Source organism: Cygnus atratus, chromosome 12, assembly GCF_013377495.2.
Source record: "Cygnus atratus isolate AKBS03 ecotype Queensland, Australia chromosome 12, CAtr_DNAZoo_HiC_assembly, whole genome shotgun sequence".
Lineage (NCBI taxonomy): Eukaryota > Metazoa > Chordata > Aves > Anseriformes > Anatidae > Cygnus > Cygnus atratus.
The window spans coordinates 14,082,548-14,107,694 of record NC_066373.1 but is presented as its reverse complement, the minus strand read 5'-3'; the positions used below and the strand labels follow the sequence as shown (position 1 = coordinate 14,107,694).

General features: G+C 40.7%; 1 protein-coding gene across 6 annotated transcripts in view; it reads left to right on the top strand.

Moving 5' to 3' along the window:
• OSGIN1 (oxidative stress induced growth inhibitor 1) overlaps positions 1–25,147 on the top strand; it is an 82,732-nt gene that overhangs the window by 54,612 nt on the left and 2,973 nt on the right. For 2 of the 6 annotated variants that reach the window (XM_050713215.1, XM_050713216.1), the window contains 7 exons: positions 578–715; positions 6,013–6,129; positions 7,949–8,058; positions 21,755–21,858; positions 24,025–24,161; positions 24,521–24,712; positions 25,025–25,116. In XM_050713215.1, the coding sequence (XP_050569172.1) occupies positions 21,774–21,858; positions 24,025–24,161; positions 24,521–24,712; positions 25,025–25,116 (506 nt within the window). In that variant the 5' untranslated portion in view covers positions 578–715; positions 6,013–6,129; positions 7,949–8,058; positions 21,755–21,773. Of the gene's footprint in view, positions 1–577; positions 716–2,777; positions 2,867–6,012; positions 6,130–7,948; positions 8,059–17,413; positions 17,551–21,754; positions 21,859–24,024; positions 24,162–24,520; positions 24,713–25,024; positions 25,117–25,147 lie in introns of those variants that run through there. The other 4 variants (XM_050713217.1, XM_035543453.2, XM_035543452.1 and 1 more) reach the window with 4 other exon arrangements.

Genomic DNA, 25,147 nt, shown 5'->3' with positions numbered 1-25,147 from the left:
CCTGTATCTTTCTTGTTGACTTGGGGGTGAGGGGAGTGTTAGCACAGGATTCATTCCATCATTGTAATTTACAGCTACTTTATTTCAGAAGCAAAGTCTTTATTTAGTACCTCACTTCCAGAAAGTAGTACATATATACATACATATATAGAACCACTTTTTCCTCTTTTTTTCACACCAACTATTGTTTCTTTAGTATTTTGGCTACAGTGGAATGGTTTCTGATCAACCCATACACTACTTTCACAATATTCATATTGTGAAATAATATATTATTTGCATAATGCAAATAATAGCAGACTAAGAGCCAGCATCTTGTTGAATGTTATCATCTTGCTAATTCCACAGTGGACAAGCTCTAATGATAAAACCTGAATTGGACCACAATCTGTAACTAGACTTAATGTTTTCATTGTTGTTCATTTGCTGATATTGCTCAGTAGCTCAGGCTGACCTTCCACAAGATGGCACTTCAAGTATCCTGATGGAATCTGTTCAGTACTAATGTCCGGGAAAGCATACTGCATTGTTTATCTCCATTTGTAACATGCTGCCTTTGATTTTTATTTTTTTCCAGCGTCTTAAGACTGATATCAGAATGGAGACCTGTATCTCCAGGTACAGACCCTCTGAAGGCAGTCACATCAGATGTTCCTACTTCACCTTAATGCTTGTTCAGCTGTTTTCCTTGGACATCTCCATTTAAATCTGGCAGGTCAGTCCTGTTGTGAAGCTGTACCAGATCAAAGCTGTAAGAGGTATGGCTGCAGGCCATTTAGTACAGACATGTGGCCAGAAATTTTCTGAGCGTGTCAGTTAGAGTTCACAAGGACCATGCTTGGTTTAGAGACATGACAATGAAATACCCACAGGAAGACTGGCAGTGTTTTTATGGAGAGGAACATATTTTATTGATTCAATACAAATGTAACTGTATACAACTTTAAAAGCCCTCAGGAAACCATGAAAATGTAATACCGGAATATGTTAAATTTCTATTTTGGTGTTAATATACCAAGTGCTGGGATTTTCAGATTACTCATCCAGAGTCATGAAAGGTATACTTACGTATTTGGAAAAGAAGGTCTCTAATTATGTGGTAAAAAACTCACATGTTAATCATTACAGGTCTCTAGAAATGATCTGTTTAAACTGTTTGTATTAGCTTTTGAAGATGTAAAAGGGATTGCAATCTAATTTTTCTCAATACTGTATAAACATGCTTTGTAAAATATTCCATGCCCATGCGATATAACTACAATCAGAGCAGAAGTTCAGAGAACTCAAGTGACCTATCAAATGTCACTCAAGTCTGGAGATAACCCAAGTATCTGAGTTGCTTTTTATCTATCAGATCATGTTTAATTCATTTGTTAACCAACGATGTAAACTTGGTTTCAGGTAGATGTGCTCTTCTGTTATTCTGCCGTATCTTTCCCACTTGCCATAGAAAGACCAGGAAAAGAGATTTATTTTAGAATGATTGTGTTAAGACACAACGTCTAAATCTTTCTACCCATTGCTTTTAAAATCAGATGTCAAATTTAAATTAACACTTTTAATATATAGGCATGGCTGAAAAGTGCTCTGAGAGGCACAGCCTAACTGAAGTAAAGCTCTGTGTGCTACTGTAAGGTGACCATGGTGCTGCCATGAATTGACAAACAGTGCTTTTGGGACTGTTGGACAGTAAACAGAGAACATCCAGGGAGCTATAAACAAGGTTTATAACTGAGTTCATCCATGACAAGAATGAAAGCTTTTTAATTCCTCCTAGGATTCACTGCTTACAACTGATCTTGCTGGGGATGTGTAGGTCAATGAGAGATCATGTCCCTGGGCAGATCAGGTGCCAATGCTTTCTGAACTAGTATAAATCATTATTTTAGGAAGCTTGGATGTCTTTGCAGAGTAACAGGTTTCTGGCTTCTCTGGGGGTCTTTAACAGCATCTCAGACTTATTCAGACTGGGTGTTTCCTTCTACTTAGCAAAATATTGAAACACTTTTCACTCAGATCTGAGTCTTTGTTATTCTTTGAACAGGCAGTGCAACATACTCAAACTTTATTTGGAAGTGAGGGGAGTGTGCTTGTGATCCTGTGGGTGCTATTGGCCTGAGTCCTGTACTTCTTGCAGCTGAGCTTTATATTGAGAGTCATCTTGAACAAGTTCTTGGGCAACCTGAATTGTAGGAAATAGCGGATTGTTACTTACCCATGACAAGGAGACTTCCATCTGCATATTCCTTCTTTGATCACTGTTTGTGAGAGGCAGATAAAATCTGCCTTATAATATAAACATGATTTTTTCAGACACTGCTTGGTATTTTGAGGTCTAATAAAACACCCTGAATGGGGCAGTTAGAATAAGGGCAAAGGTGAAGTGAACGTGCTCATAGGCTAATAAGATAAGTAAGGGAGAAGGAAGTTGAGGCAAGTGATCAGTGTGGCCTTGTCACCATGGATAAGGGCAGCACATTGGCTTTGTCAGCATGAACAGGAGTAATCTAAAACCTCAGAGCTGAAAGGTTAAAAATGTGTCTGACAGTCTTCTGGCACTTCAGGAGTAGCCTGCCCATCTTTTGTAAGGGGCTAAAAATGTGCAGATGTTTGACTGGAGAAACTAGAGCCCATCTGTGCTACTCTCAGCAGTAGTTAGGGAATTGAAAGAGCAGCTGAAAGTGTTTTGAAAGGAATCTCTGAAATCCTCTTTTCACATGTATGGAAGCAGCTTGAAGCAGATTTGTGTTCAGATTAACTCTTGATTATTTATGCAGGCTACTGCTGTGAGCCAGGTGAAGAAGTTGTACTTCTGAGTATAATTTAAAGAAACTACTACCATAAATACAACTGCAAGCAGGTTAAGGTTTGTAGAGTCTGTTTACATTTATTAACTCAATGTTTTGCACAAACATTTAATACTCACAAGCTGATTGCATCACATGGGATTAATTACTGTATGAGTAGTCATGCACCTTCTTTCAGGTCTCTCATCTGAATAAATGTCTTTGGTGTAGTGATTGGCCCAGACACTAGTTAGGAACGCATCCCCAGGAAATGGAGAGAGATGAACAGCCCACAGAGCCATAAGCTTATATATACATACTTAACAGGAAGACAAGTTTCTGGGCTTTCCTTTGATGGAAGAATGGTGGGAGATTGGTCCAACTCAAAGCTCTAGAAAAAACTTGCATGCTCACTTGCAATTTAGTATTAATTTGCCTTTTTCCACACTTACAGCAAATGTTTTCCAGGAAAATACAAAAGCCTACTAGAAAGGGAGCAATCTGATCTTAGTTTGATTAATCTTCTCTTTGCCAGGTTTGTTCCTGAGACTTTGAGATTACTGCCTTGGTGTATGAAAAGCCTTTTCCTATATTACAAACATCAGAATATACCAATTACATAGGAAGGCTGTTCCAAATGTCCTTGGAATTAATTGGAGCACTTACCTATGCTTCAACAGGCCTTTCCATTTAATGTGGTATGATTTGGTTCAGGCCTCCCTTAAAAACAAAACACAAGATGTTCCAAAAGTAAGTTTTCAGGAATGCTGGCAGGCATCTTCTCCCACCAACAACCTCATTCTTGGTAATGTTTCAGATGAGGAGATTGAACTGGGTAATTAAAATGTTAGAGCTGTATTTACAAGTTGAAAAAATCTTTTATTCCTTAAAGACTGCCTTGCTGAACACTACACAGAGAAAAACAAAGAGGAAAACAATCCTATTTTTCATGAAAAATGTACTTGTGAAAGTAAGGAACTAACTGGCTGTGGCTGTATGCAATCCTGGCAGCTATTGTTTGGTATCACAGCTACCAAATTCCCTTTCATCCATCACTGATACTGAGCCAGAAAGAACTCCTTCATGTTACCTGATACAAGGCTTTATTATAATGAAGCTCTATAAACCTGAATTTCAGGCTTGTTTTAATGTGTTACTCTTTATGCAGGTCTTGGGCCTCTTTCAAAACAGTTTAAAAAAACAAAGCTGCTAGGTTTTGTTTTGAAGTTAGATGGATGTGAGGGTCCTGCTGACTTCCCAACAGGCAACTTCATTGAATGCAATGCACTGTGATCTATATTCCCAGCTGTTTTAGAGCAATTCTGTAGTGAGCAATGTCTAGCGGAATAGGATGTGCTGTGACACCTCCCTCCACCAGCTGAAGCCGGTTGCTGCTGAAGCTAGCAAGTTTCCTCCGAAGAGTTGCTGCATCTAATCAACTAGAGTTGGAGTTACTTCCCTCTTTTTTCACCCTCTGCCAGCTGTAACTGGTGAACCTACCTTCCTGTGCTGGGCACGTTCTTACAATGCACCAAACACTCAGCTGCAGGCTGCTTGAAATATCTGCTGTGCTCCAGTGAATATACCGGTATTATTCCCAAAGTGTGGTATTAGGCAATCGATTTCCAAAGACTTTGGCAGAATCTTTAAAGGATTGGAGTCGATATTAAGCCAAAGAGGTTTGGCGTGGAGTTCTGCCTGACTCAGTTGTTCTCTTTCCCAATGGAGTCCCAAATGTAAGCTCTCTGCTTTGTGTCATGTTGCTTTTGATGGGCTCATACCTGCACAAGAGCACAAAGCCTGCTTTTGCAAGTTTTAGAAATGTACATTGCTCCTTTGCTGAAGAAATAAGTTGGTAAGTTTGAGTAAGGATTTTTGTAGGGGAAAAACCCTTGGACGCAGTGTAGTTGCAGTGTATGAGTCATCTGAAATATGTAACGTGAATTGGATAGTAAAGTCACCAACCCCTTCCCAGCAAATTCAGTTAATTATTATTTCTAGATGATTAGGAAGAGTGGGGGAGAGTGGATAGATGTTTAACAAGATGACCTTCTAAAGTTCATGGAAGTCATTTCTCTGTACAGGCTAAAGATAAGATCAGAACCGGTGGGACAAACATGCCTCTGGAATAAATGCAGCATACAAATAGTTTTAACACAAAGTTCAACTAACTTGCTTTGATAGACTGCTTGTTTTAGTTATCCACATATATACTGGGAAATAAATGCTTGTATATTGGAAAAATATGCAGAGTTTCTGGTGAAACTGCTGAAGAGAATTGCAACATTCAGAAGAGGTGTGAAACTGAAAAGTAAGGTATCTATACGGGTGCAGGAATACCCAGGTCATAGGTTGTTTCCATATTGTCCTATTACACAGCAGTAAAGGTTTGTGTTTTTTTGTAGCAAGAATACAAGAGGTACTCTATCCTCGTGATACTGAAGGGTTTAGCAGCTGTAGTAGAAGAGATGCCTGTTTACAACAGAACATGCCTGAGCAGTGCTTTGGTATATTGCAGAATGCTGCATGGCTATGGAGGCATCTTGGGTCAAAACCAAACCAAACCAAACCAAAAACAAACAAACAAACAAACAAAAACCAAACAAACCAAACAAAAAAAACACCACTCAGTGTAGAAATGTGAATTTATTCCTAGGGGGATCATGTTCTATAACTAAAAATAAGCTGGGATTGCAAATAAATATTAAATCAATTAACCTGCTGTATTAGAAAGCTCTTACACTTAATGAGCTGCTCAGTATTTATGATCAGGCAGAGAAAGGCATGACACAAGTTGTTCTCGTATCCTAGCACAGCACCAGTTCTGAATAATTTTTGTGCTGGTGACCCAGTAGCTGAAGCACAAGCCAGGACATCTAGGTTCACTCCCTGGCTCTGTTGTGGAGTTACTGAGTGGATATTTGATCTCTTTAAGAACTTTTTGGGTTCTTAAATGATTAAAAGCATTAATTTCATACGTTGTCACACATGTGATACTTGCGACAGACTTGGTACCATCTTAAGTTTAGAATTTTTCCTTATAATGTGAAATTCTCCTATTGTCTTGTAAGAGGATTTCTGCTATTATTTATTCATTTGGTTGCCACTCGTTTATTTGATTGGACTTTTTTTTCTTTTCTGCTACATATTTATGTGTTTGTGATGAACTGTACAATCTTTGAGTGCTCTCTCAGGACAAAGCTGAATAATGACACTTACTTTAAAGATGTTTCAAGGCTAACAGCAGTACTGTGACAGCAGGACAAGTTTGCTACTTTTTGTCAAATGACAGAAAATGGAGAGAAAGATCAAGACCTTATACTGGATGCGTTTTACTTTCAAGGTATGAAAGCATTCCAAGGCTGAGTGGTACTCAGAATCCTGTAGCAAAGTTTTGTGGGGAGAAAAACATGATTTTCTGAAATTGTTTCATTATAATGACTTTTGTTAATAATACAGGTGGAAAACCTCATATAGTAGCAGGGAATATGGCAAGCTTGCATGATTCTGTAGGTGCATGCAACTCAAAACATTTTGCTAAAGCTACTATTGTCTCACTGTATTTTAAGGTCACAGATTACTCTAACATTTGACCTAAAGTATGAATCTTTGATTCAGCAATGAACTTGAGGAAATTCTCAATACTAAGCATTGTAACAAATCTTTTCCTCAGCAGAAGTACTTGATCACATGCTTACCCTTAAACATGAGTTCTTTTGTAATCACGTGTACACTTGAATTCAAATTAAAGTCCTTAAAGCAGAAAAGGAATGTAATTCAAGATAACTTTTCAAGATTGATAGTGGTAGTTCTTGTTACTTTGCAAAGCTTCTTTGAAGTGCACTTTTTTATTTTCTATAGCTGTGCTCATAGTTGATATTTATATTCACAGGCTGGTTTGAACAGTTAAATATATAAAATATAAAGTGTCAGATATATTTATGTACACTAATGGTAGTGGTTTTGTTAAAGGATCTGAGAAAATGAAAGTTCCTTTTAGAAACAAAGCATATTTCCTTGCTTTTTAATTCTAAGTTTAAATGCTTAGCATTTTTTGTTAAAATCACTTAGAAGTAAAAAAAAAAAAAAAAAAAGTTATTTTAGTGTTAAAATATCATAATATTTGGATGTATCTGAAATTGTTGCATATTTTCCACTGAATTTATAAATTCTCTCAATGGTATTTTCAGTGGGAAACACTTGCCGAGAATTTCATTTCTCAACTCTGGAGTCTTAATCCTTTTCTACTACAAATAAAAAGCCTCTGGTGAAACTTTAAGTCTCAACTGTGGTTTAGAGATGCATTTTTGCAGAGCCAGTCAGCACTCTGGAGTGATTCCGGGCCAGAAGCTGAACTCCTAACCACCACTGGACATGCTGATGGCAGGGTGTGCAACTTGATTTTCACAGGCACTGACTTTGTAATGCAATTTTATGCTGGGCACCAAAAATCTAGGAATTAAGGCTTCTGTTATAGTGTTCCATATCAGGGATATCAAACACAAACAAGCTGACAACTGCCACAGGGCTTATTTTTGCTGCTGAGACATTTATATATGTGTCTGGCTGGCCCTTTTTCCACGGTCACAAGCAGAAAAGCCTTTAATGTAGCTCAGTGGGCTTCATAGAGGCGAGAAGAAGGTAGGGAAAGACTGTAAGGAGCGAAGAAGGAAAATATAATGTAGTCCACAATGGAAGACATGATAAAAGGCAATAGGTGGAGACTGATGCAGAACCCCAGTGACTTAGCCATATGTTGTCATTGTTGGCTTGAAATGGAGAAGCAAAACTCAAAGGAAGGTCATCAGAAAAGACTACTTTTCTAGGGAGCCTGCATACAAAATGGGATTAACATTTAACATTAACTGCAGCATGTCAGCTGTAGTGTTGGCAGCAGATGTGGAAGATTGGCACTCTCAGGCTCAACAGCTTTGGCTGCATTTTACCAGTTGCAGCAAGGGTAGGGAGTATTTCAGAGGTCCTGTGTGTTACCTTGGTGCTGCTTAGTATCTATTGTGTCTATTCTGGATAAGCTCAGGGTTCAGTACATTCACTGGATGTTTATGTGCTTCATCTCTTTCAAATGTGCATAAACAACAGCCACTGATGCAAACCTAGGAGTGACCTTGCATAAGCTCTTCTTACTGTCTGCTTTATTCCAGGTGAGAGAATGAGAGCAGATCAAGATCAGACCGGGGGATGGAGTGCAGTATGAGCTCTCTGGGCTTTTCTGCTGTGTTTACCTAAGGCCACCTCCCTCTTGAGGTTTAAGGTGAGAACATGCTTCCTCCCACGCACTAGCCTTTCAATTTTGTTGAGGTTTCTTTGTGAACAAGAAGGATCCAGAAAGTCTCCAAGGCTTTCCACTCTGTTTTTTATCAGGCATATGGGTGACTGCATTGGTTTGAAGAACAAGCTGTACGCTTCTTTTATATTATCATATTACTTCATACTTTTGCACAATTCCTATGTGATGTCTCACACTATGGCACAAATCCAGGTAAGTAAGCTCAGTCAGAGCTAGCTTGAACTTGAATCTGAGGTCATGGTAGATAGTCCTATGGAAACATCAGCTCAGTGCTTGCTGGTAGCAAAGCAAATCGAGTGCTAGGAAAGGATGGAGGCCAAACCAGAAGGCTGCTGCGTAACCCTAGGGCTCATCTATGCCTAGAGTACCACTATGTGATGTGCTCTTTCTTTCATGTCAGGATATGACAGATCTGGAAAAAGTCTCCAGGAAGCAATCAGGTTGATATAAGGTATAGAACAGTTTCTGTGTTGGGAATAAGTCAGAAAACAGAGGAATATAATAAAGTCTGTAGAGCTGAGTGGCATAGAGAGGGATCAGTTGTGTAATCTCCCTTCTGATACAAGGAGTATAGGCCATGTGAAATTACTAGGAGCCAGATGAAAATAACCTGAAGAAAGGGGCTAGGAAGTGAACAAAGCTCATCAGGTTTCAGCTGGCTGTCTCAGCTGCAAATAGTTGGAGGCAAGGGAAGATAAAAGACAAGCATCACATGCTTGTCTCATTCTTTATCTTCAGTAGGTGTCAGCTAATGCCTGATGCTGAGGATGGGATACTAGGCTGGTTGGGCCCTCGGGTCAGTCTGGCTTTGTTACCTCTTGATAACTCACATGTGTATTCAGGCACAGCTAGCTAAGATGGCAGTGATGGGACATAAGCTGCCCGTTACTTGATCTGTGGTTACTAATGATAACCTTGAAGGTTAACCTTCAGAGTGTCAGGAGTGCAAAAGAAAGCTTTAGATAAAACACTGGTCAGTGCTCCCAGGGAACTGATATCAAACTGATAGCCTGTGCTACTGGTCATCTTGGTGCCATGCCGTTCTGCCCCCATGCCACATCCCTCTGCCCTACTGAGCACGTTATCAGTCTGCTTTGTTGAACAGTGCAAGTCAGGTGCTTCAATGCTGCATGGCTTCAGCCTCGAGGTAAGGGGTCACCTAATTACAGGGTTCAGTTTTTTTGGTAGAGGTTTTACTCAATGATTCAAACTTAGCATTTTCACAATCAAGATAAATATTGACTGGGGAATCAGAAATACCTCCATTTCATGCCTGCTTGGGGCAATTTCTCTGTAGACAAAAAGAAAAATTGGGGCATGCTGCAGCCAGTCAGGCAGCTGACAAAAATATGAGTGGATCATAAATAAGTTATTTTCCATATAGAATCATTATTTGCAAGGGTGTAGGACTAATCTAGAGTGTCTCATCTCTAGTAAGTAAAAGTAAAAAAGAAAAAGTAAAATAGCTCTGGAGGAGAAACAAGAATACCTTTATTGAGATCTCCTAGGAAAACAACTTCAATGAGATATTTAGGGGCTTGTGGTTCATATTCTGCTAGGTGCTAAATATATACATAGATAATTCTTGCTACAGCAGCTTGTTTTTTTCATTGACTTATGCTCAGTGTTGAGCTTTGACATATGTGGAAATGGATGACTATCAGATAAATGTGGAATTACACAGATCACTAAGTATTTCTAACACACATGCATTGGGGAATTAGTTACTGAATAGCTTTATTCTTGTGCAGTAATCCTGCCTTTTTTCCTGCAAATTCACTATGCCAAATCTTTTCAGAGTTCATAGTGGATATTTCATGTTTCTAAAGCACAGAAATGATTCCAAAATACATGCAGGTATTTCAAAACAGCACATGCTATTTTACAGCAAATGGTAGCTCCTTTCACGTTCCAGCTTCCTTAAACTGGTCTAGAGACAGAGCTGTCAATTACAGTGAGAAGCCTTGACCTATGAAATATTTTTGTTACACTTTAATGCATTACTGTTATACTGTGACTAAGTGATAAGATTCTCTTTGGAAAAGATACTGGTTCATCCAGTTTTATGCAGAGCAGTTCCAATGGACTTTAAATTTCACTCCTGGCAGTCAGTGTTGCAGCAAGTGGTGCTATTGAAAGAGGGAAATTGGGGTCTAAAACTTAATTTGAGTGTATCACTTCAGCTGATCTTTCAGTTTGCCTCAGAGCCCTGTTTAAAGGAAGGGGCTTGCATGCTAGAAGCTCTTTGAATTTCCCTCAGACTTTTAGAAAGTTACAGGGGAAGGAAAATGCTGCAAGTCAGGAACATCAGAATTAGTGAACTGGATCTGACCAGCTTCAACCTATGCGCCAGTATCAGCTGCTTTAGAGGATGAGGAAAATAAACCCTGAGGCTAGGCAGTTGTGGGATAACTCTAGCACAGTCCTTTTCTAATCCCCCACAGCTAAAGACTGGTGTGTTCTGCTGCAGAAATGCTAATTTTAATTTATGGAAACCTATGATGTTGGCTATATTAGCTCTGGATAACCTTAGCTGTGCACATTTCTAAGCCCTTCAGGAAAGCTACTAAATTCTTTGTCTTAAGTAATTCTTGATGTTGATAAAGAATCTTGATGTTGGTAAGAATTTTATTAAGCCAGGCTAAAGAACTACAGAATGGCTTAAGCAGTGGCAAAGAAACAAATCCAAGAATCTTTGAAGGTTTTCTGCAGCCCTGTTTATGAACTGTGTAATGGAGTTAAATGCATTTTAATACACACTCCTTTTCCAGTTCTGAATTGCCCACTTGTATTTGATAATCATTGTTTTTGCCTTAAGAGAAAATGTACAGCAAAGATGCCCAGTGCTCACGGGCTGCATCTGTATCCCCTGTACTTTGAGGGTTCTTCTCTGTTGGTTATTCCAGTAAGGAAATCATGAATGTTAGCTTCTGTGGGATATTTTGTGCTTTGGGGCATTTGCTTTCCAAGTTGCTCAGTCTGGCACATCATAATATAATGCAGCAGTTATTTTATTAAGCTATTAGTTGCCAAGTGCCAGTATAGATAGATAAAACATAGCTGAACACTGACTATAGGACTGTAGAAGTTAGAGGCTATGTCTTCAGATCATTCTCTTATCCTGAACTCTTGTAAATATTTATGATTATATTGACATTAAGATAAGAAGAGGAAAATTCCCTACCAGGTTCCTTTGCAGTTTAATCTTTGACTAGGTCATAGCTGCTGTTTGTTAGAAGTGAAAGTGCACAACTTTACTTTTTCCCCAAAACCACATCAATGTTGAGATCATCGTGGAGGCCTGAGTGCAGTGAATGTGTGCTGAGCTTTCCTCTGCGTCCTGTACCTGGAGAACAAGGAACATGCAAAGGCCTGGTCCTGGGAAACATGCATGGCCATAGCCCCTTGAGCCAAAGGCCAAAGGACTGCACCTCTTTGCATCATACTAGTTTTTGAAAGGAAGCTTACGTGCTGGCAAGTACAAAGCGTGCTGGATTTGGCCATTATCCCCATACACTGATCTGAGGAGGGGACAGTGACCCTGGGCCCTTTTATAAGGTGGGCCAGGAAAAATGCATGTGCAGCCATCTCCTTCTCTGCATGGACACTTTGTATGTGAACTCAGTGACTGTATTTTTGTGAGATACCTGCTGCTATTTTCACAGTATAGTGGGCTACTTTATATGTAATAGGAATGTATTTTTCAGGGAGTTTATATGGACTAGCTAGGTCTCTGCTAACACTCTCCATTATTGCTCCCTTAGTTAGCTTGGATAGAGAAGATGTACAAGATCTCCCAATAAGGCATTCTCAGTCAGCACTGGAGTGCCCATACAAGGTTTTACTGCAGATTAGCTGACGATACAGCTGCGTGAATGCAGTGGAGCTCCATAGTCCTCCTGGGTGGTATGATTGGTTCTCACTTCCCCAAGTTTATTTCTTAACAGATTTTTAAGAGGCATTGGTGGAAGTTGTGGATGCCTCTGGTCAGTGGAGATTGGTGAAAATCTTTGCTTTGACCTCATGGTTTTAGGAAGACCACCCTCTGAGAACAGACAGGGAGAGAATGACTTCAAGGTAATGAGCTGAGGGTGGGAGAAAACAAAAGTCATTATTTTTTTAGAATAGTTCCAGCAAAATATAAGGTTTTGTTCTATATTTTCCTCAAACAGTGTTCAAGGGCACTAAAAAAACCACATTTCAATCATTTATCAGACTGGGAGGTCAATGTCCTTTTGAATAACAAGTGAATGGGGTGAACCTTTACTTCTCTCCTCTTGGATGCAGCTGCCTAAATGCCGAAAAAAAAGTATGAACACGGGACACATGTGGCCTTGGCAGGGACACAGGAAAGCAGGACACAAGCTCTGGGCCAAATTTTTCTTTAGAGGAAGCCATGTGAATGCACAAACATGTGGGAAGTCATGAGCAGAACTCAGTCTCTCACTTGCAAAGTTTCCTAAGATGTGTTTTGTTTTTTTGTTTTTTTGTTTTTTTCTGTCAAGCCCAGCAATCCTTTGGCTTCCTCAAGGCTTCCTTACTCTAGTCATTTAGCAAAGCAGTGCACTTCAGGGATCCAGTTGCTGTCAGAAGTGGTGTGGCCACAGCCTGCTCCTTCTGATTTGGAGAACACCAGGACATCTTCAGGGAACATCTTGCTGACATGATTTTTTAAAGTTCCAAACTGGGGTCCATGTTGTGGTGTTGGTGCCAAATGTGGGTTTTGTTTGACTGGAGCTTAAAAAAATAGGCAAGTAAAATATTTCAGTGTTGATTTTGAACCATTTATTTTCATTAAATATATAGGTTCTAATTTTGGTGGATAAGTTAACATACGGTTATGTAAGTGGAAACTTGCCTGTGTAAAAAGGTGGAGATCATTTTGGCAGCAGCAAAGCTGGATTTCAGATTCTGAACAGAGATCATATAGAACTGAAATACTTGGTCAAATGTTTTAGTGCTTATGTGAGACTTTGCCTTAGATTAAATCATCTGCACTAGAGGAACTGGTGGGAAGTACTGAAGCACTTAGAAAGTTCCCCTAAACAGAAAACATGCAGAATTTATTTATTTTTGTTGTAATTCAAAGAAATAACTAAGTGTCAAAGTACTAGTGTGGCCCACAGGATCATACTGGGAGTGTTCCTCTGATTATTAACACCCAGCAGAATGTGAAGTTGTAATGTATGAAACAATGCAGTGTGCTGTGATAAATTGGCACGGCATAATGGTGTTACCTTAACATCTGGCTGGTGGAGAGGATGGGTGTGAGAGGAACAGAGATAAGTGTCACAAGTGAGCTGTCAGGATCACGGGTAAGAGCAATGAATTCTGACACTGGGGAGGCATCGTTCTTTATGCTTTCCCCGGATGAGAAGACAACAGAAACAGGGCTATCTGACAGGTTTCACAGGTAGGATATGGGTGGGTATAACTTCTCAGTGACATGAGGTGTTGAGTCTCTTGACAGAAGGAAATTTCTTACAATGGGGAATGGTTCAGGTGCAAAATGTTCGTCCTGAACAGTGCTACAGTCTGTCCATGCTTTTCGGCATATTCTTCAGATTTTACCTTGGTAAAACATGATATTGACTTGTTTAACTTCTGGGAACTGTATCGTGGCTGACCAAAAGGAAAACAAATAGACCTTGGCAACAAATGCACCCAGGATTGCCAATACTGTGAACTATAGGGTATGACTTGAAGGTGAAGTGAGTGGCTACCAGTGAAGTCTGTCACTCTTTTCTGCAGCCCCAAACCTTCTCCGGTTGGGATTGATACATGAGGTGGTGTGTTCTGAATTCCCCTCTGCACATCGATAGGGAATGGTTTGCCTTGCTGCTGTTAAAGTATGCGCAAGGCTTGTTGATATGAAAGCAAATGTAGCCCTCTACTGCTGTGTCCTGTGTTTCTGCCAGTACAAGGGAAGGTGGAATTGATCCTTTACATTATCTGAAGGCAATTTGTAATGTCATGAGTCCTCTTTTCCAAAAAATGACTTTAAGAAGCTTTTCACAAAGTGTGGCATAAGCATTATATTGCTCTTGCTAGATCACGTTTTAATCTGGATTAGTACGTTTCCTGGATTGTTTGCTAGAAGCTAAGCTTTACTATTTTATTTTTTGAAAGGGAAAAAGAGAAGCCCGTGCAAAATTAGCTTTGAGTTTCTACTTTTCTGATAAATCTACTTGTACCTTGTGATACAGAGATATGAAATCCTCATATCTCAGCTGGTTAGAGTGCAATGCACTTCAGTGAAAGAGCCTACAGACTAGCAGCTTGGAAGAGGTTTTTCCCTGGAAAAATCTGAAGCCCTCTAAAGACCTGTAAGTCTGTGCACCAAATGTTTGTCAGTTTGTGCAAAGGAGTTAGTACCACTGGTGAGTACGTACTCATAGACAGCTTATGAATAGAGCTAATGCAAAGCCATGCTGGAGACCCTTATGTAAACTTAATTCTTGGGCACTTATTAATCTGGATGATACTGCTTGCAGTGAATCAGGAAGAAAAGACAACTGAATCGCATACCTTTGTCGGTCAGAGGCTGGCTGCCAGGTGAGATACAGATTACACAATTACTTCCTCTTCTGGAAAGTTTGAGCAGACAGTGCATGAGGTTGAATTATTTGTTTCCGAACAAAGTACACAAGGAGAAACAGAAACATTGATATATAGGCTATATGATGTTTGTTAGGATAGTTATATAAAAAAAAGTCTCCAACTTGCTAGATTTAATGGTCCTATTGTGCAAGCAAATAAAGGACAGTGAAATGTCATATTTGAACACATTCCTGTGAAGAACTCTACTGTGTGCAACAATGAGGTAGAACTGGTGGCTTTGAAAAGACATCCTGGCCTTTCTTGCACAGTGGTAATATTAAAGAGATTCTAATTTTCCTAAACCTAGTGGGAAATTAAAAGAGGACCTCATCTTGTACATAGAGGTCGATTTTTATTTCTGCAGATGTGTACACGTAAGAAGTATTCCTGTTTTTACTGTTGATAAAGCCTGCCAAGCCATCGTATGGTTTCATATTGTGTCTATGCCATGGGCAAGTGTTGACTGGAACATCTTTCTTCTAAAATGTTTGACGTGCGATACTGCATTATATTAAAGATAGCTTTTGAAAAACCTACTAACAGGACAGTTTTAAGTCACCTAACCAAGCAAATGCCTTAGTTTCTCTGGAAGTTTAATTTTTCTTGACTGATACTGATCACGTTTGTTACCAGCCAATGAATATATATCTAGGTAATACATCTGAAAGCCTTTGCTCATGTCAAAAAATCAGTATGAGTTACATAAGTGCACTGTGAAAATATTACCTTGGATAAAGGCCCAGACAACTTGAAAGAGACCTTAAAAACAATAAAAACCCCCTTCATTTTGACATATGGATTTAGTGATTTGGATTTCTAGAGGGATCATTTGGTTAAAATTTAAATGAAACAATGGTTTTGTATTTATTAAAAATGTGATTCTGGTGTAATTAAAATAGATTGCACTCTGTCTTACTTTGATGTGGGTCTTGAGAGCGTAGAATTTTCTCAAGAGCTGTTTTCATCTCTTGTATCACATTGTTGAAAGTACCTCTTAGCTGAGTACCAGTAGTCCTTCTGGCTCCCTGGAGATCATAACTTCAAAATAGATGGTCTCAGAGATGAAGATACACAGTACTTACTACTTGAAGTGAGCTACCTACTTCAGCACAAACTTGTTTAATTTGTACTTCAAATTTAGCGAGCTTGATTATTCCACTGAACTGAGTAAGATGCCTTGGATGAAAATCCTAGTATGTTGTGGCTTTATAGCCTTTGTCGTAGTTTTACTCAGGAGGCTGTCTTAGTCATTTTACTGCTATTATGCAGCAGGTTTATAAGAGTATTTCACTGAAGGAAAAAATATACACACCTGAGCTCTATATTTTCAGGCCCAATATATCTACAAGGTATAGGAGAAACTTCTTAGAAGTAAGGCAATTTAATTCCCATGATTACATGAAAAATAAAAGTTATGATTAGGGATTTCTGTATAGAAGAGGTCATGGTTGGAGGACCAAGAACAGGAGATACTCTTCTGTTGAATAAACAACTCTTGTATGTCTGTCCTTATTTAGCACTTTATACTTAAGCTCAGTATGTGTTGAGTGTGAAATGAATTTTGAATTCTATAAGGTGATACAGTTTTAATACTGTGTAGAGCTAAGCAGTGACTCCTGATTTTAAGAGCCACTGACAGATAGGGATCCTTAGAATAAGATCTAGTCTCTAAACTTGTTTTCTTTGAACTAGAAGAACTTAAGCAATTCTATTTTGCTTTCAAGATGGTAATTTGCAGCTGGAATTTTACCACACCACAATTTACAGCAAGGTCTCTTGTGTGTCCAGTTCAAGTTCTTCTTGTCCTGGTCCTGTCAGCAGCTGGCTTTTTTTTCTTCCCATGGACGTTAGCACAAAAGAAAGAAAGATGAACAACCCTGTGGGAAGTTGATGATTGGCAGTACGTAGGATCAGGTTCCCCAGAGATGCTGATGAAGTTAACTTGGTTGTAATTTTATTTCCACTAAAAACCTTGGAGGGAGGATAACTGCTATTTAGAAACTGTCTGATACAGGAAATGCATTATGACATTAAATACTAGAGAAAAATGGGAAAAGTAGAAGGAATTGAGTAAGGAATTTACTGTGCCATTTAATCTCCTTGACTTTGGTTGGTGTAACTGAATACAGTAGTGCCTGGTGGCTCTGGGTGACCTTACACTTCTGAGCGCAGCCATCCAGGTGACAGGACCTCTACAGAGACACCCTGCTCTGCCAGTGCTCTCAGGGGTCTCATACATGTCCCCAGGTGTGTTAACTGCTTTGTGTTGATAAGGTGAAACTAAAACCTCAAACACTGTCCAAAGTGGGAAGAAAGTAATCACAGAAGTTCTTTCCATTTCTTTCCAGTTCTAAAGCAAGCACTCAGTGGTATCCTATCACTCCTGTTCCCTCCATGAGCTACCACTGTATCAGCTTTCTTTTTTTGCTATGAAGGAAAAACCCAGTTCTGCCATAGGAAGTGTCGCATTTTATGAAATGTCAGGTTTTAATTTGCCCTGAAGATTAAAAATGAGTGCATTTGTTCATTGTAGTGTTTCCACCATACATGGCTCCTATAAACCTGCCTTTCCTGTGGTCATAGAGTCAGCTTAACATCACTAAGGAAAGTTACTCTGCATCATTCATTCACAAGCTGGGAAGGGAACTATTCCTGCTGACTCATGCTTATAAGTATTTTCCTTGCTCCGCCTCCATTCATTTCGGCTCCACCTCTCATTTAGTGCTGGTAGCCTACTATATTTAAGCAGCTGTCTTAGAGCAGAGGCAGTATTCAAGGCTTGGAGTCTGGTTGGCTTTCCTGGCTGTACAGGCATTTTCAGAAAGATCTCACTTCTCATCAGACCTGCTGCTAAAGGTAAGAAGGCTGTAAGTGAATATAGAGAGTTCTGTTTGTCCTGCATATTGTAACATTGCTTTCAGAATATCACAGGGGTGTTTGTAGAAAGAGGTACTATTTTTATGTACCATAAAGTTGAATTTTTCCACAGACATTGTTTTTATGGGGTACTCTGGCTTTGCATATGAGAGTGATAGCACAAGTGGTGGGAAAAAAACTCCTGAAACCTGTGGGAAAGTGAACAATTCAAAAGCTATTGGGAAAGTGTAAACTTCAAAAACTATTAGGATTTCTGTTCGTTAAAAGCACTAATGGATTAAGTTGAAATAGCTGCTGATGAAGTGGATGGGTTGATGAAGAAATCAAGCTGAAGGAAACTGTTGCATTTCTACATTAGCATTGTTCTTGTTTAAACCGAAGTGTCACAGTAGCACTTTCAGTCTCTTCCATTATTTATGTGCTAACTGCACTGCTCTTTTGAACTCTCCCCATGTGCTATAGAGGCCCTGCTTAGTGGTCCTTACTTGAGCAAAAGTCCCACCGATGTTCTAGGGAGAGCTGCTTGCAAATGGCTGATGTAACTTGGCCTTTTACTTCTACTAAAGATGATTTAGTTTCATTGCCTTGTTAATTCATCTTTGCTTTTTTTTCTGCTTGCTTAAAACCTATTTCAATTGTGCAGCCTGGAACCACTAGGGGCCATACTGACCAGCTTTGTGAGTTATAGTCCCTCCAGGCTTAAGGCTGTGTCGGGAAGGTATGCAGAGTCTGGTCCAGGATGAGCTGGGTGTTTTTCCAAGCCAGAACGATTATGTAACATCACATCAATGCTGAAATGCTTGGAAGCAGCAAGGAGATGAATTGTGGAGCTTGCAGCGTGCTCTCAAATTAAGAGGAGGAAAGATACAACCATTTAAAGTAGGAAACCTGAAGCAGGAGCCAAAACAGTGATCAATGTCACTAAACTGACTAAACGTGAGTGCCCAGCAGCCTACCGTACGTGAAAGAAGCATGAGGAGATGAGTCTTGGGTTCCATCCTAGTTCAGGCTTTCTCTTGTTGCATTTAGTTAACCGCCTCTCTCTGAATGTGAAATGAACTTCAGCGTTCTGTACGCTTTCCAGTAGTCTCTGCAAGAACAGGCTTTCACCTGCTGCACTGAATTAACTGTATGGTGATTGAGGTGTATGTAATCTCTTGATTCTGAAACTGAAAAAATAATCCCCTTTTACTTATAATGGCAGGGAAAGTGAACACTTGGCCTGAAACTGAAAAGCCTGTGACACTTTGAGCACAGTTTTGCCACCGGAAGTCAAACAGCTAGCCTACAGGATGGGAATAGCTGTTAACAGGTTCAGCATCTGGTTCATTTTCTCCTAAGCAGTAGATTAATTAATTAGAAATTATAGAAATGCCAGCTTTGGGATGTGGATGGGGCTTTTCATTTATAGAGACGTGCTAGGATAAACAGAAGCATCTGACAGTTAATCTTGTGTTGATAGAATTGTCTGGTGTCAAAACTTGGGGAAACAAAGCATGTAGCATTGAAATGGTCAGAATGGGGTTTTGTGAACCCAGATCTTGAGTAAAACCATGGCTAAAAAGTGTCATGTATGTGCACAGGACTAAGAATTTTCTCAGAACAACAATTGTGTTCCTCTAGCCATTACAGTTTGGTTTAATTGCAGTGAATGCTCCCTTTTCATGCATCAAAAGGTACAGAACGGAGGAGGAGGAGGGTGAAATGAGGGGAGTTATCGCTGAGCCTGAGGCTGCTGGCTTTGTACTCTATCTGGGTGGGGTAGGGTGGCATGGAGCAGTGGCCGGGAGCCAAGGCAACCTTCCTGCACTGCAAACAAGGCTTCCAGACTGACTTCTACCACCTTGTGCCTTTTTTGTCCCCTTTGGGATCCCCCAGGAAAGCACTGGCATGCAACAGCACGACCTTGTGCCCAGGTCTTACAAACAGGCTTGCGGGCTTGTTCTCTCTTGTATTGGCTTTGCTCTCCTGGACCTGTTGCCTTGTGCAGGATTGGGTTGGCTCGGCAGCCCTTGCTTCCAGCAAAAATCCCACGGATGTTGCTGGGTTACTGCTGCCTGCAGCGTGTGTGCAGACTTCCCGTGCGTGCTGCTGCAGACTGCTACGGAGCAGAAACCTGGAAGAGCCCTTCCAGAGATCTTCCTTCTTCCTTTCAGGTTCCCAGTAGTTTCACAGAGATAAAAGATGTTGGGAAAAATTAAAAAAAACTTGTCTTATGTAGTGCAGCTGTGGAGAGGGAATTATTTGTTACCATGGAAAGGTAAGATAAGTACTGTGATTTATGCTGGTTTGAGTGGGTACCTTACTGGTCACACTGGTATCCTGTCCCTTTGGTGTCTCAGGACATCAAGGGTGCTCGTGCTGAATTCTGGAGCTTTGTGGTGGGGAACTATTTGCAGGCAGATTTACACTGCAATCTGCTGATGGTAGTGCAGGTTTTGGCTCATTTGGCAGAACTAACCCCAGAAGGCTGGGGAAATACTTGGCCAGTTAGGCTGGGCTCCTGCCACTACTGGGGTTGGGGTAAGTATGCCTTAAGGGGTGGATGCCTGCCTTCACATGGATGCAACATATGGAAGAGTTCGTCTTCTGAGTATATGCATCTACCTTTGGGTCACAGCTAAGCTGGGAAATGAAGTTTCCAACTCCCTTTAAAGTTAGATGCCTGAAATGACTTGAATTAAAGACATGGCTATTATGTCTTTTATGTGGTTCAGGCAAAACACATGAGAAAGACTTAGTGAAGTGGTAGTAGGCAACTAGTAGGTGTTACTAAACTGTGATACACACTTTCGACAAAGCTGCTAGTTTTAAATTCCACATGTAGGCCTTATTAAGTGCCTCTCTACTTAAATGAACCCAGTGCTCTTGAAGCAGTTCTCAGTCACCTTTGTCTTGGTGCACAAAGGAGTTGTCACATCCTTGCAGGCAAATGCACTCACAAGTCTCCTACTGAAGCCTGGGATTCTTCAAATCCTAAATTTAACTGTGGTCCTGCCTGCTCATTCAGTCACCGAGGTCTTACGGCATTAACGTAGCTGCTGGGGATATAAATGTCAGGCTTAAAGGGGGAGCATTGCGCTCGTAGGATGGCATCTGCTGCGCTACTTGTGTCAGAGGCAGTGATGTGCCAGACCTTATGGGAGTGTGCAGTGCGCTTGCCAAATATCTTGCTGTGCTTGGAAAGGGTGTGGAGAGCATGCCCTGCTGAACAAAGTCGTACCATTCAGTGGATTCTGACTTAACTTTCCCAACTGAGAATAATATTTCTCAAGGCGGTATTCTCTGTAGAATAACATAAAAGCTTCTGGTAGGTTTTGAAAATCTCCATTTTACAGTGGTAGAAGTAACTTCTGACTTCCATGGACTGGTGACAGTGTAGTTTAATTCCCTGGAAAACTGAAGTAGTTATTTAACATGGTGGGATCCCTGCAGGAATGGAAAAAACAACAAAAAAAGAAAACCACCAAGAACAAAATCACAACAAACCTTTGATTCACTCCTCATTGAATATTTGCATGACAAAATCAGGTGTTTTGTAGGTTCCACTCTAATGACAACTTAGCCTCCAAGATAATGTTACATATTTTGTTTAAAGAATTGTTGCTATTTACTTATTCAAACTTAGAACTCTGTGTTCTGGAAGATGAGTAAAGAGGGCATCCTCAGGTTCAGGAACCGCATTAGCACTTCTCACAAAAGCCCTCTAGGCGTTGAGCAGCACGTGTTTGAAAATGCAGCCAAGAGATTTCCAGCCTTTGGGCAGAAGTCTTGAGTGAGATTTGCTTACCCTCATAATAAATGCACAAGCTACTTTACAGAATAAAAAGCACATACAAATGGGTTCATGATAATTTATTTTTTTTTTTTTGGCAAGCTGCAACATGTCAGTTACTGTAGTCGAAGGGTTACTGATGTTGCCAGCTGTTCTGAAGGGACCGAAACTCATGTGTGGTAGGGAAAGATAAGGGCCCTCTCCTTTTCCTGTGATATAATCAGGGAATCATCCTTCAGCTTCTAGGGAGGGAAAAGGGTGAAAAGAAGAGTAGGCCTGTCCTGAGGGTGGAACTATAATGTGACGGTGTACAGTGCAAGGAGATAATTTGGATCAGCCCCCTTCTGTGGGCTATAGACAATAATGTAATTTTGTCAAGCAAGTGTTTCAGAACTTCTGTTTTAACAGGTTTGATTTCTGGGCCTAAATGCTTTCAGACAGGAAGATGTATTCAATATTGAACAGGCATCAGAAAAAGAGTGGGTTCAAGCTGCTTCCCGTGGTGATCATAGGTAAGTTTTCTCCTGTCTACGTTCTCTGATGCTGTTGTTGCTTTGGACTTGCTGTCTTCAGCTTTTGTTCCGTGTGTTGGATACTCAAACCAGAAATCCCTGGCTAATATTTCTGCCTCCTTTGCCTGACAGTCAAACTTCCTGTAGTACCAAAAATGAATGGTAGGAAGTAGGGAACCAGCTATTCAATAACCTGAAACACACCCTTTTTTTAAAAACAAAAAGAAAAGGAAAAAGTAGCCTTTTGGACATGAGTTCAGTGGGTCTGGTTTTTCTGTTGGGTGTTTAGAAGGGTTAGCAACCATTGCACTGAGATAATAATTTCACAGAAAATTGATTAATGTTCTGTAGTGCTTGATTTGAGGGATGAGTGTGATCTTTTGTGTTCTGTCTGATTTACTTAGGAAGTGCTCCAGATGCTGTTAATGTTTCTGGAAACTTTTCATAGAATTTTTTTTTTTTTAAATGCATGAGAAATCTCTTGGCATGTATAAGTCAGGTACATTGACTTTATGCAGAATTGAATAGAATGGTAGAAAGCAGTGTCTTTTCACCAGTTTAGAAAGCAGGTTATGTAGTAACTTTACTATGTCCCTTGTGAGAGGGGAGGTCTCTAGAATGTCTAAACATGGACCCAGTGTGGAGATGTCCCTAAAGCCTCTGAAGCACTGGTGTGAAGATGTGCAGGATGGGCAGGCTGTCGGACTGAAGCAGCACAGCTGTTCCACTGCAGCTGGACATTACATACAGATTCCAGTTGCTTCCCTAGAGCCCTCTCTGGGAAGCCCATAGGCTCCTGCTGCTGCACTGGCAGCCTCACGGAAGCAGGTGCTTTCTGGAATAGGCAGCTCTGCTTGTGACCATCCATGTCAAACTTAACTGTGGTTCAGAAAGTAAATTCTCTGCATCGATTGCTCAGTGTTGTGCACTTGGGTGCTTAAGCTCAGTTCAGGAACCTCCTCATACATCCCAAAGCAAAGGAGTAAGTTCAAAAGTGTTATGTTCTACTGCAGCTGCAGCTTAGTTTTTGTTTAATTTCCGTGGGTTTTGGAAAACCTTCCTGTGAGTGGAATATTCCAAACACTGACCCACAGCTGCTGGTCCTCACTCAGTACAGCAGACTTTGTCCCCAGTTGTGGCACATGCTGCCCTTCACATAGCTCAGCTCGTTGTTAGCTTTCCAGCCCGAGCCTCCCTCTATCTCAAATGCCCCAAGTGGCCTTTGCTCCAGTGATTCACGCACGCAGCACGGGCACTGTGTCAACACAACCTGCTGCAGGCTGCTCTGTCACTTCAGCTCTCCTCCCCAACATCGTCACTGCATTATGTAATGGTGATTAGTCACACAGCAAGCAGCAAAGCTGAGCCAGAGGGGCTGACGGCTAGTTATGCAGACACTGTAAAATACTAAACATACTGGAGAATGGCCATGTGAAATCTTTCCACAGGCTACTCTTGCTGGGCTTCAGTCGCACAGATCAAGACTTTCCACTGTCTGTCGAGTGGCTGGCAAGAGGATTTCAGCTCTCCAGCAATCTGTTCAAAGTGCTGTATTCTGAGGGGCTGTCTTGGCATGGCAGAGAGACTTTTCTTCCTTAACACGCTGCCTGCAGTACCATGGTAGAGCTGGTTCCAATCTGAAAGTGTCCTCACGTGGTCAGTCAAACCACTATTGCCAGCTATCCCTTATTATACAGCTTTTCGTACTGTACAGAACAGAGCTGTTTTGGTCACTGTTTTCTGGACATCCTGTATATCCTGTGCACAGTGAACCACTCTACACAGATGGGAAATGTATATCCAAGACAGCTGAGGCCCAGCTGTGACCATGTGACCAGTTTCCAGACCTTTAAAGAAGTCGATGAGCAGTAACTCAATTTGTCAGTAGGACAGAGACCTCAACCTTCAGGTGAGGTTAGCCTGTGGCTTGTGTAAGCAAATTCATAACCTTGCAATGCAAATGTATGTAATTAAGGAGTAAAAGGGGACACAAGGGTAAAATGATTTCCCCAACTGCATCCAATAGGTCAGTCACTGGTATTCTGACAATAGAAAATCTCCTGTATGCATAGCAGTGACTTTGATTTGATCTGGATATTAAAAACACTTTTTAAAGGGCTGCTCTGTCTGCAGGCCTAAAAAATCTCCTCCATTTTCCATTTTTAGGGAATGGACCTTCAGGAATCTGTCTCTCATATTTGCTGTCAGGCTACACCCCTTACTTCAAAAGAGAGTCTCTTCATCCTCATCCTATTCTTCAGAAGAAACTAGAAGAGGCTCCAGATGTCTCCATTTTGGACCAGGTTTGTTTAAAGAAAATACTTTTTTAGCAGAAGCTTTCAGTGTATCGTTATAGTGAAACACCCTAGGGGTAAATTACAAGTGGTGAACTCATCTGAGGTTTCGAAGTACATAGGCAGAAATTTCAAAGTATGCAGACAGAATAAGCCTTAAGCAAAGTACTTCTATTTATCCGAATCTCCCTTGTATGAAGTGCCTGCATTGCTAAGATCCTCGAGATAGTCCTCAGGCAGTAACGGGCTGCATGCAAGTAAATGAACTTCACAGAACACCAAAAGCACTAACTGGAAGTGCTGCAGTTACAGGCAATCTGCTGCCTGCCAGGACACACGTTTTGAGCATGTGATTTGTGTCTCTTCAGGATTTGGAGTATCTGTCTGAAGGTTTGGAGGGACGATCCCACAGCCCCATGTCTCTTCTGTTTGATACTCTTCTGCGTCCAGACACAGACTTTGGTGGAACAGCAGAATCTGTCCTCACTTGGTGGCACGAGACTGACAGAGCCATTCCTCACCTGGTCCTTGGCAGAAACCCTCCTGGAGGTGCCTGGCATGTAAGTGAATCAAAGCCTAGCTGCTTAGGTCTGCATGCTGTAGGATAGCCAGAGGTGTTGACTGGGGAGTCAAAAGGTGCTCCAATGTGCTGGTCATCCACGTTTGATTTTACGTGTATGAAGAAATGAGTTTAAAAGGGGTAAGGGGGAACAAGAGAGTTTGTTCTCTTTGGAGAACATGGATAGTTTCTTCCATGCTAGTGGATCAGATGAAATCACTGACTTCTCATGTTCTGAGACATTATTGAAACTTGAGTTACATTTCACTTTGTACATTAAATAACTGAAAGCTGTTTAACTCTCTCGTTCCAGTCTATTGAGGGCTCTATGGTTACTCTGAGCAGAGGGGAATGGATGGGACTCCCGGATCTCCAGTTCAAAGACTGGCTAAGGCAAAAGAAAAGGTGAGATATCTATGGTCTGATAATTTTTTTC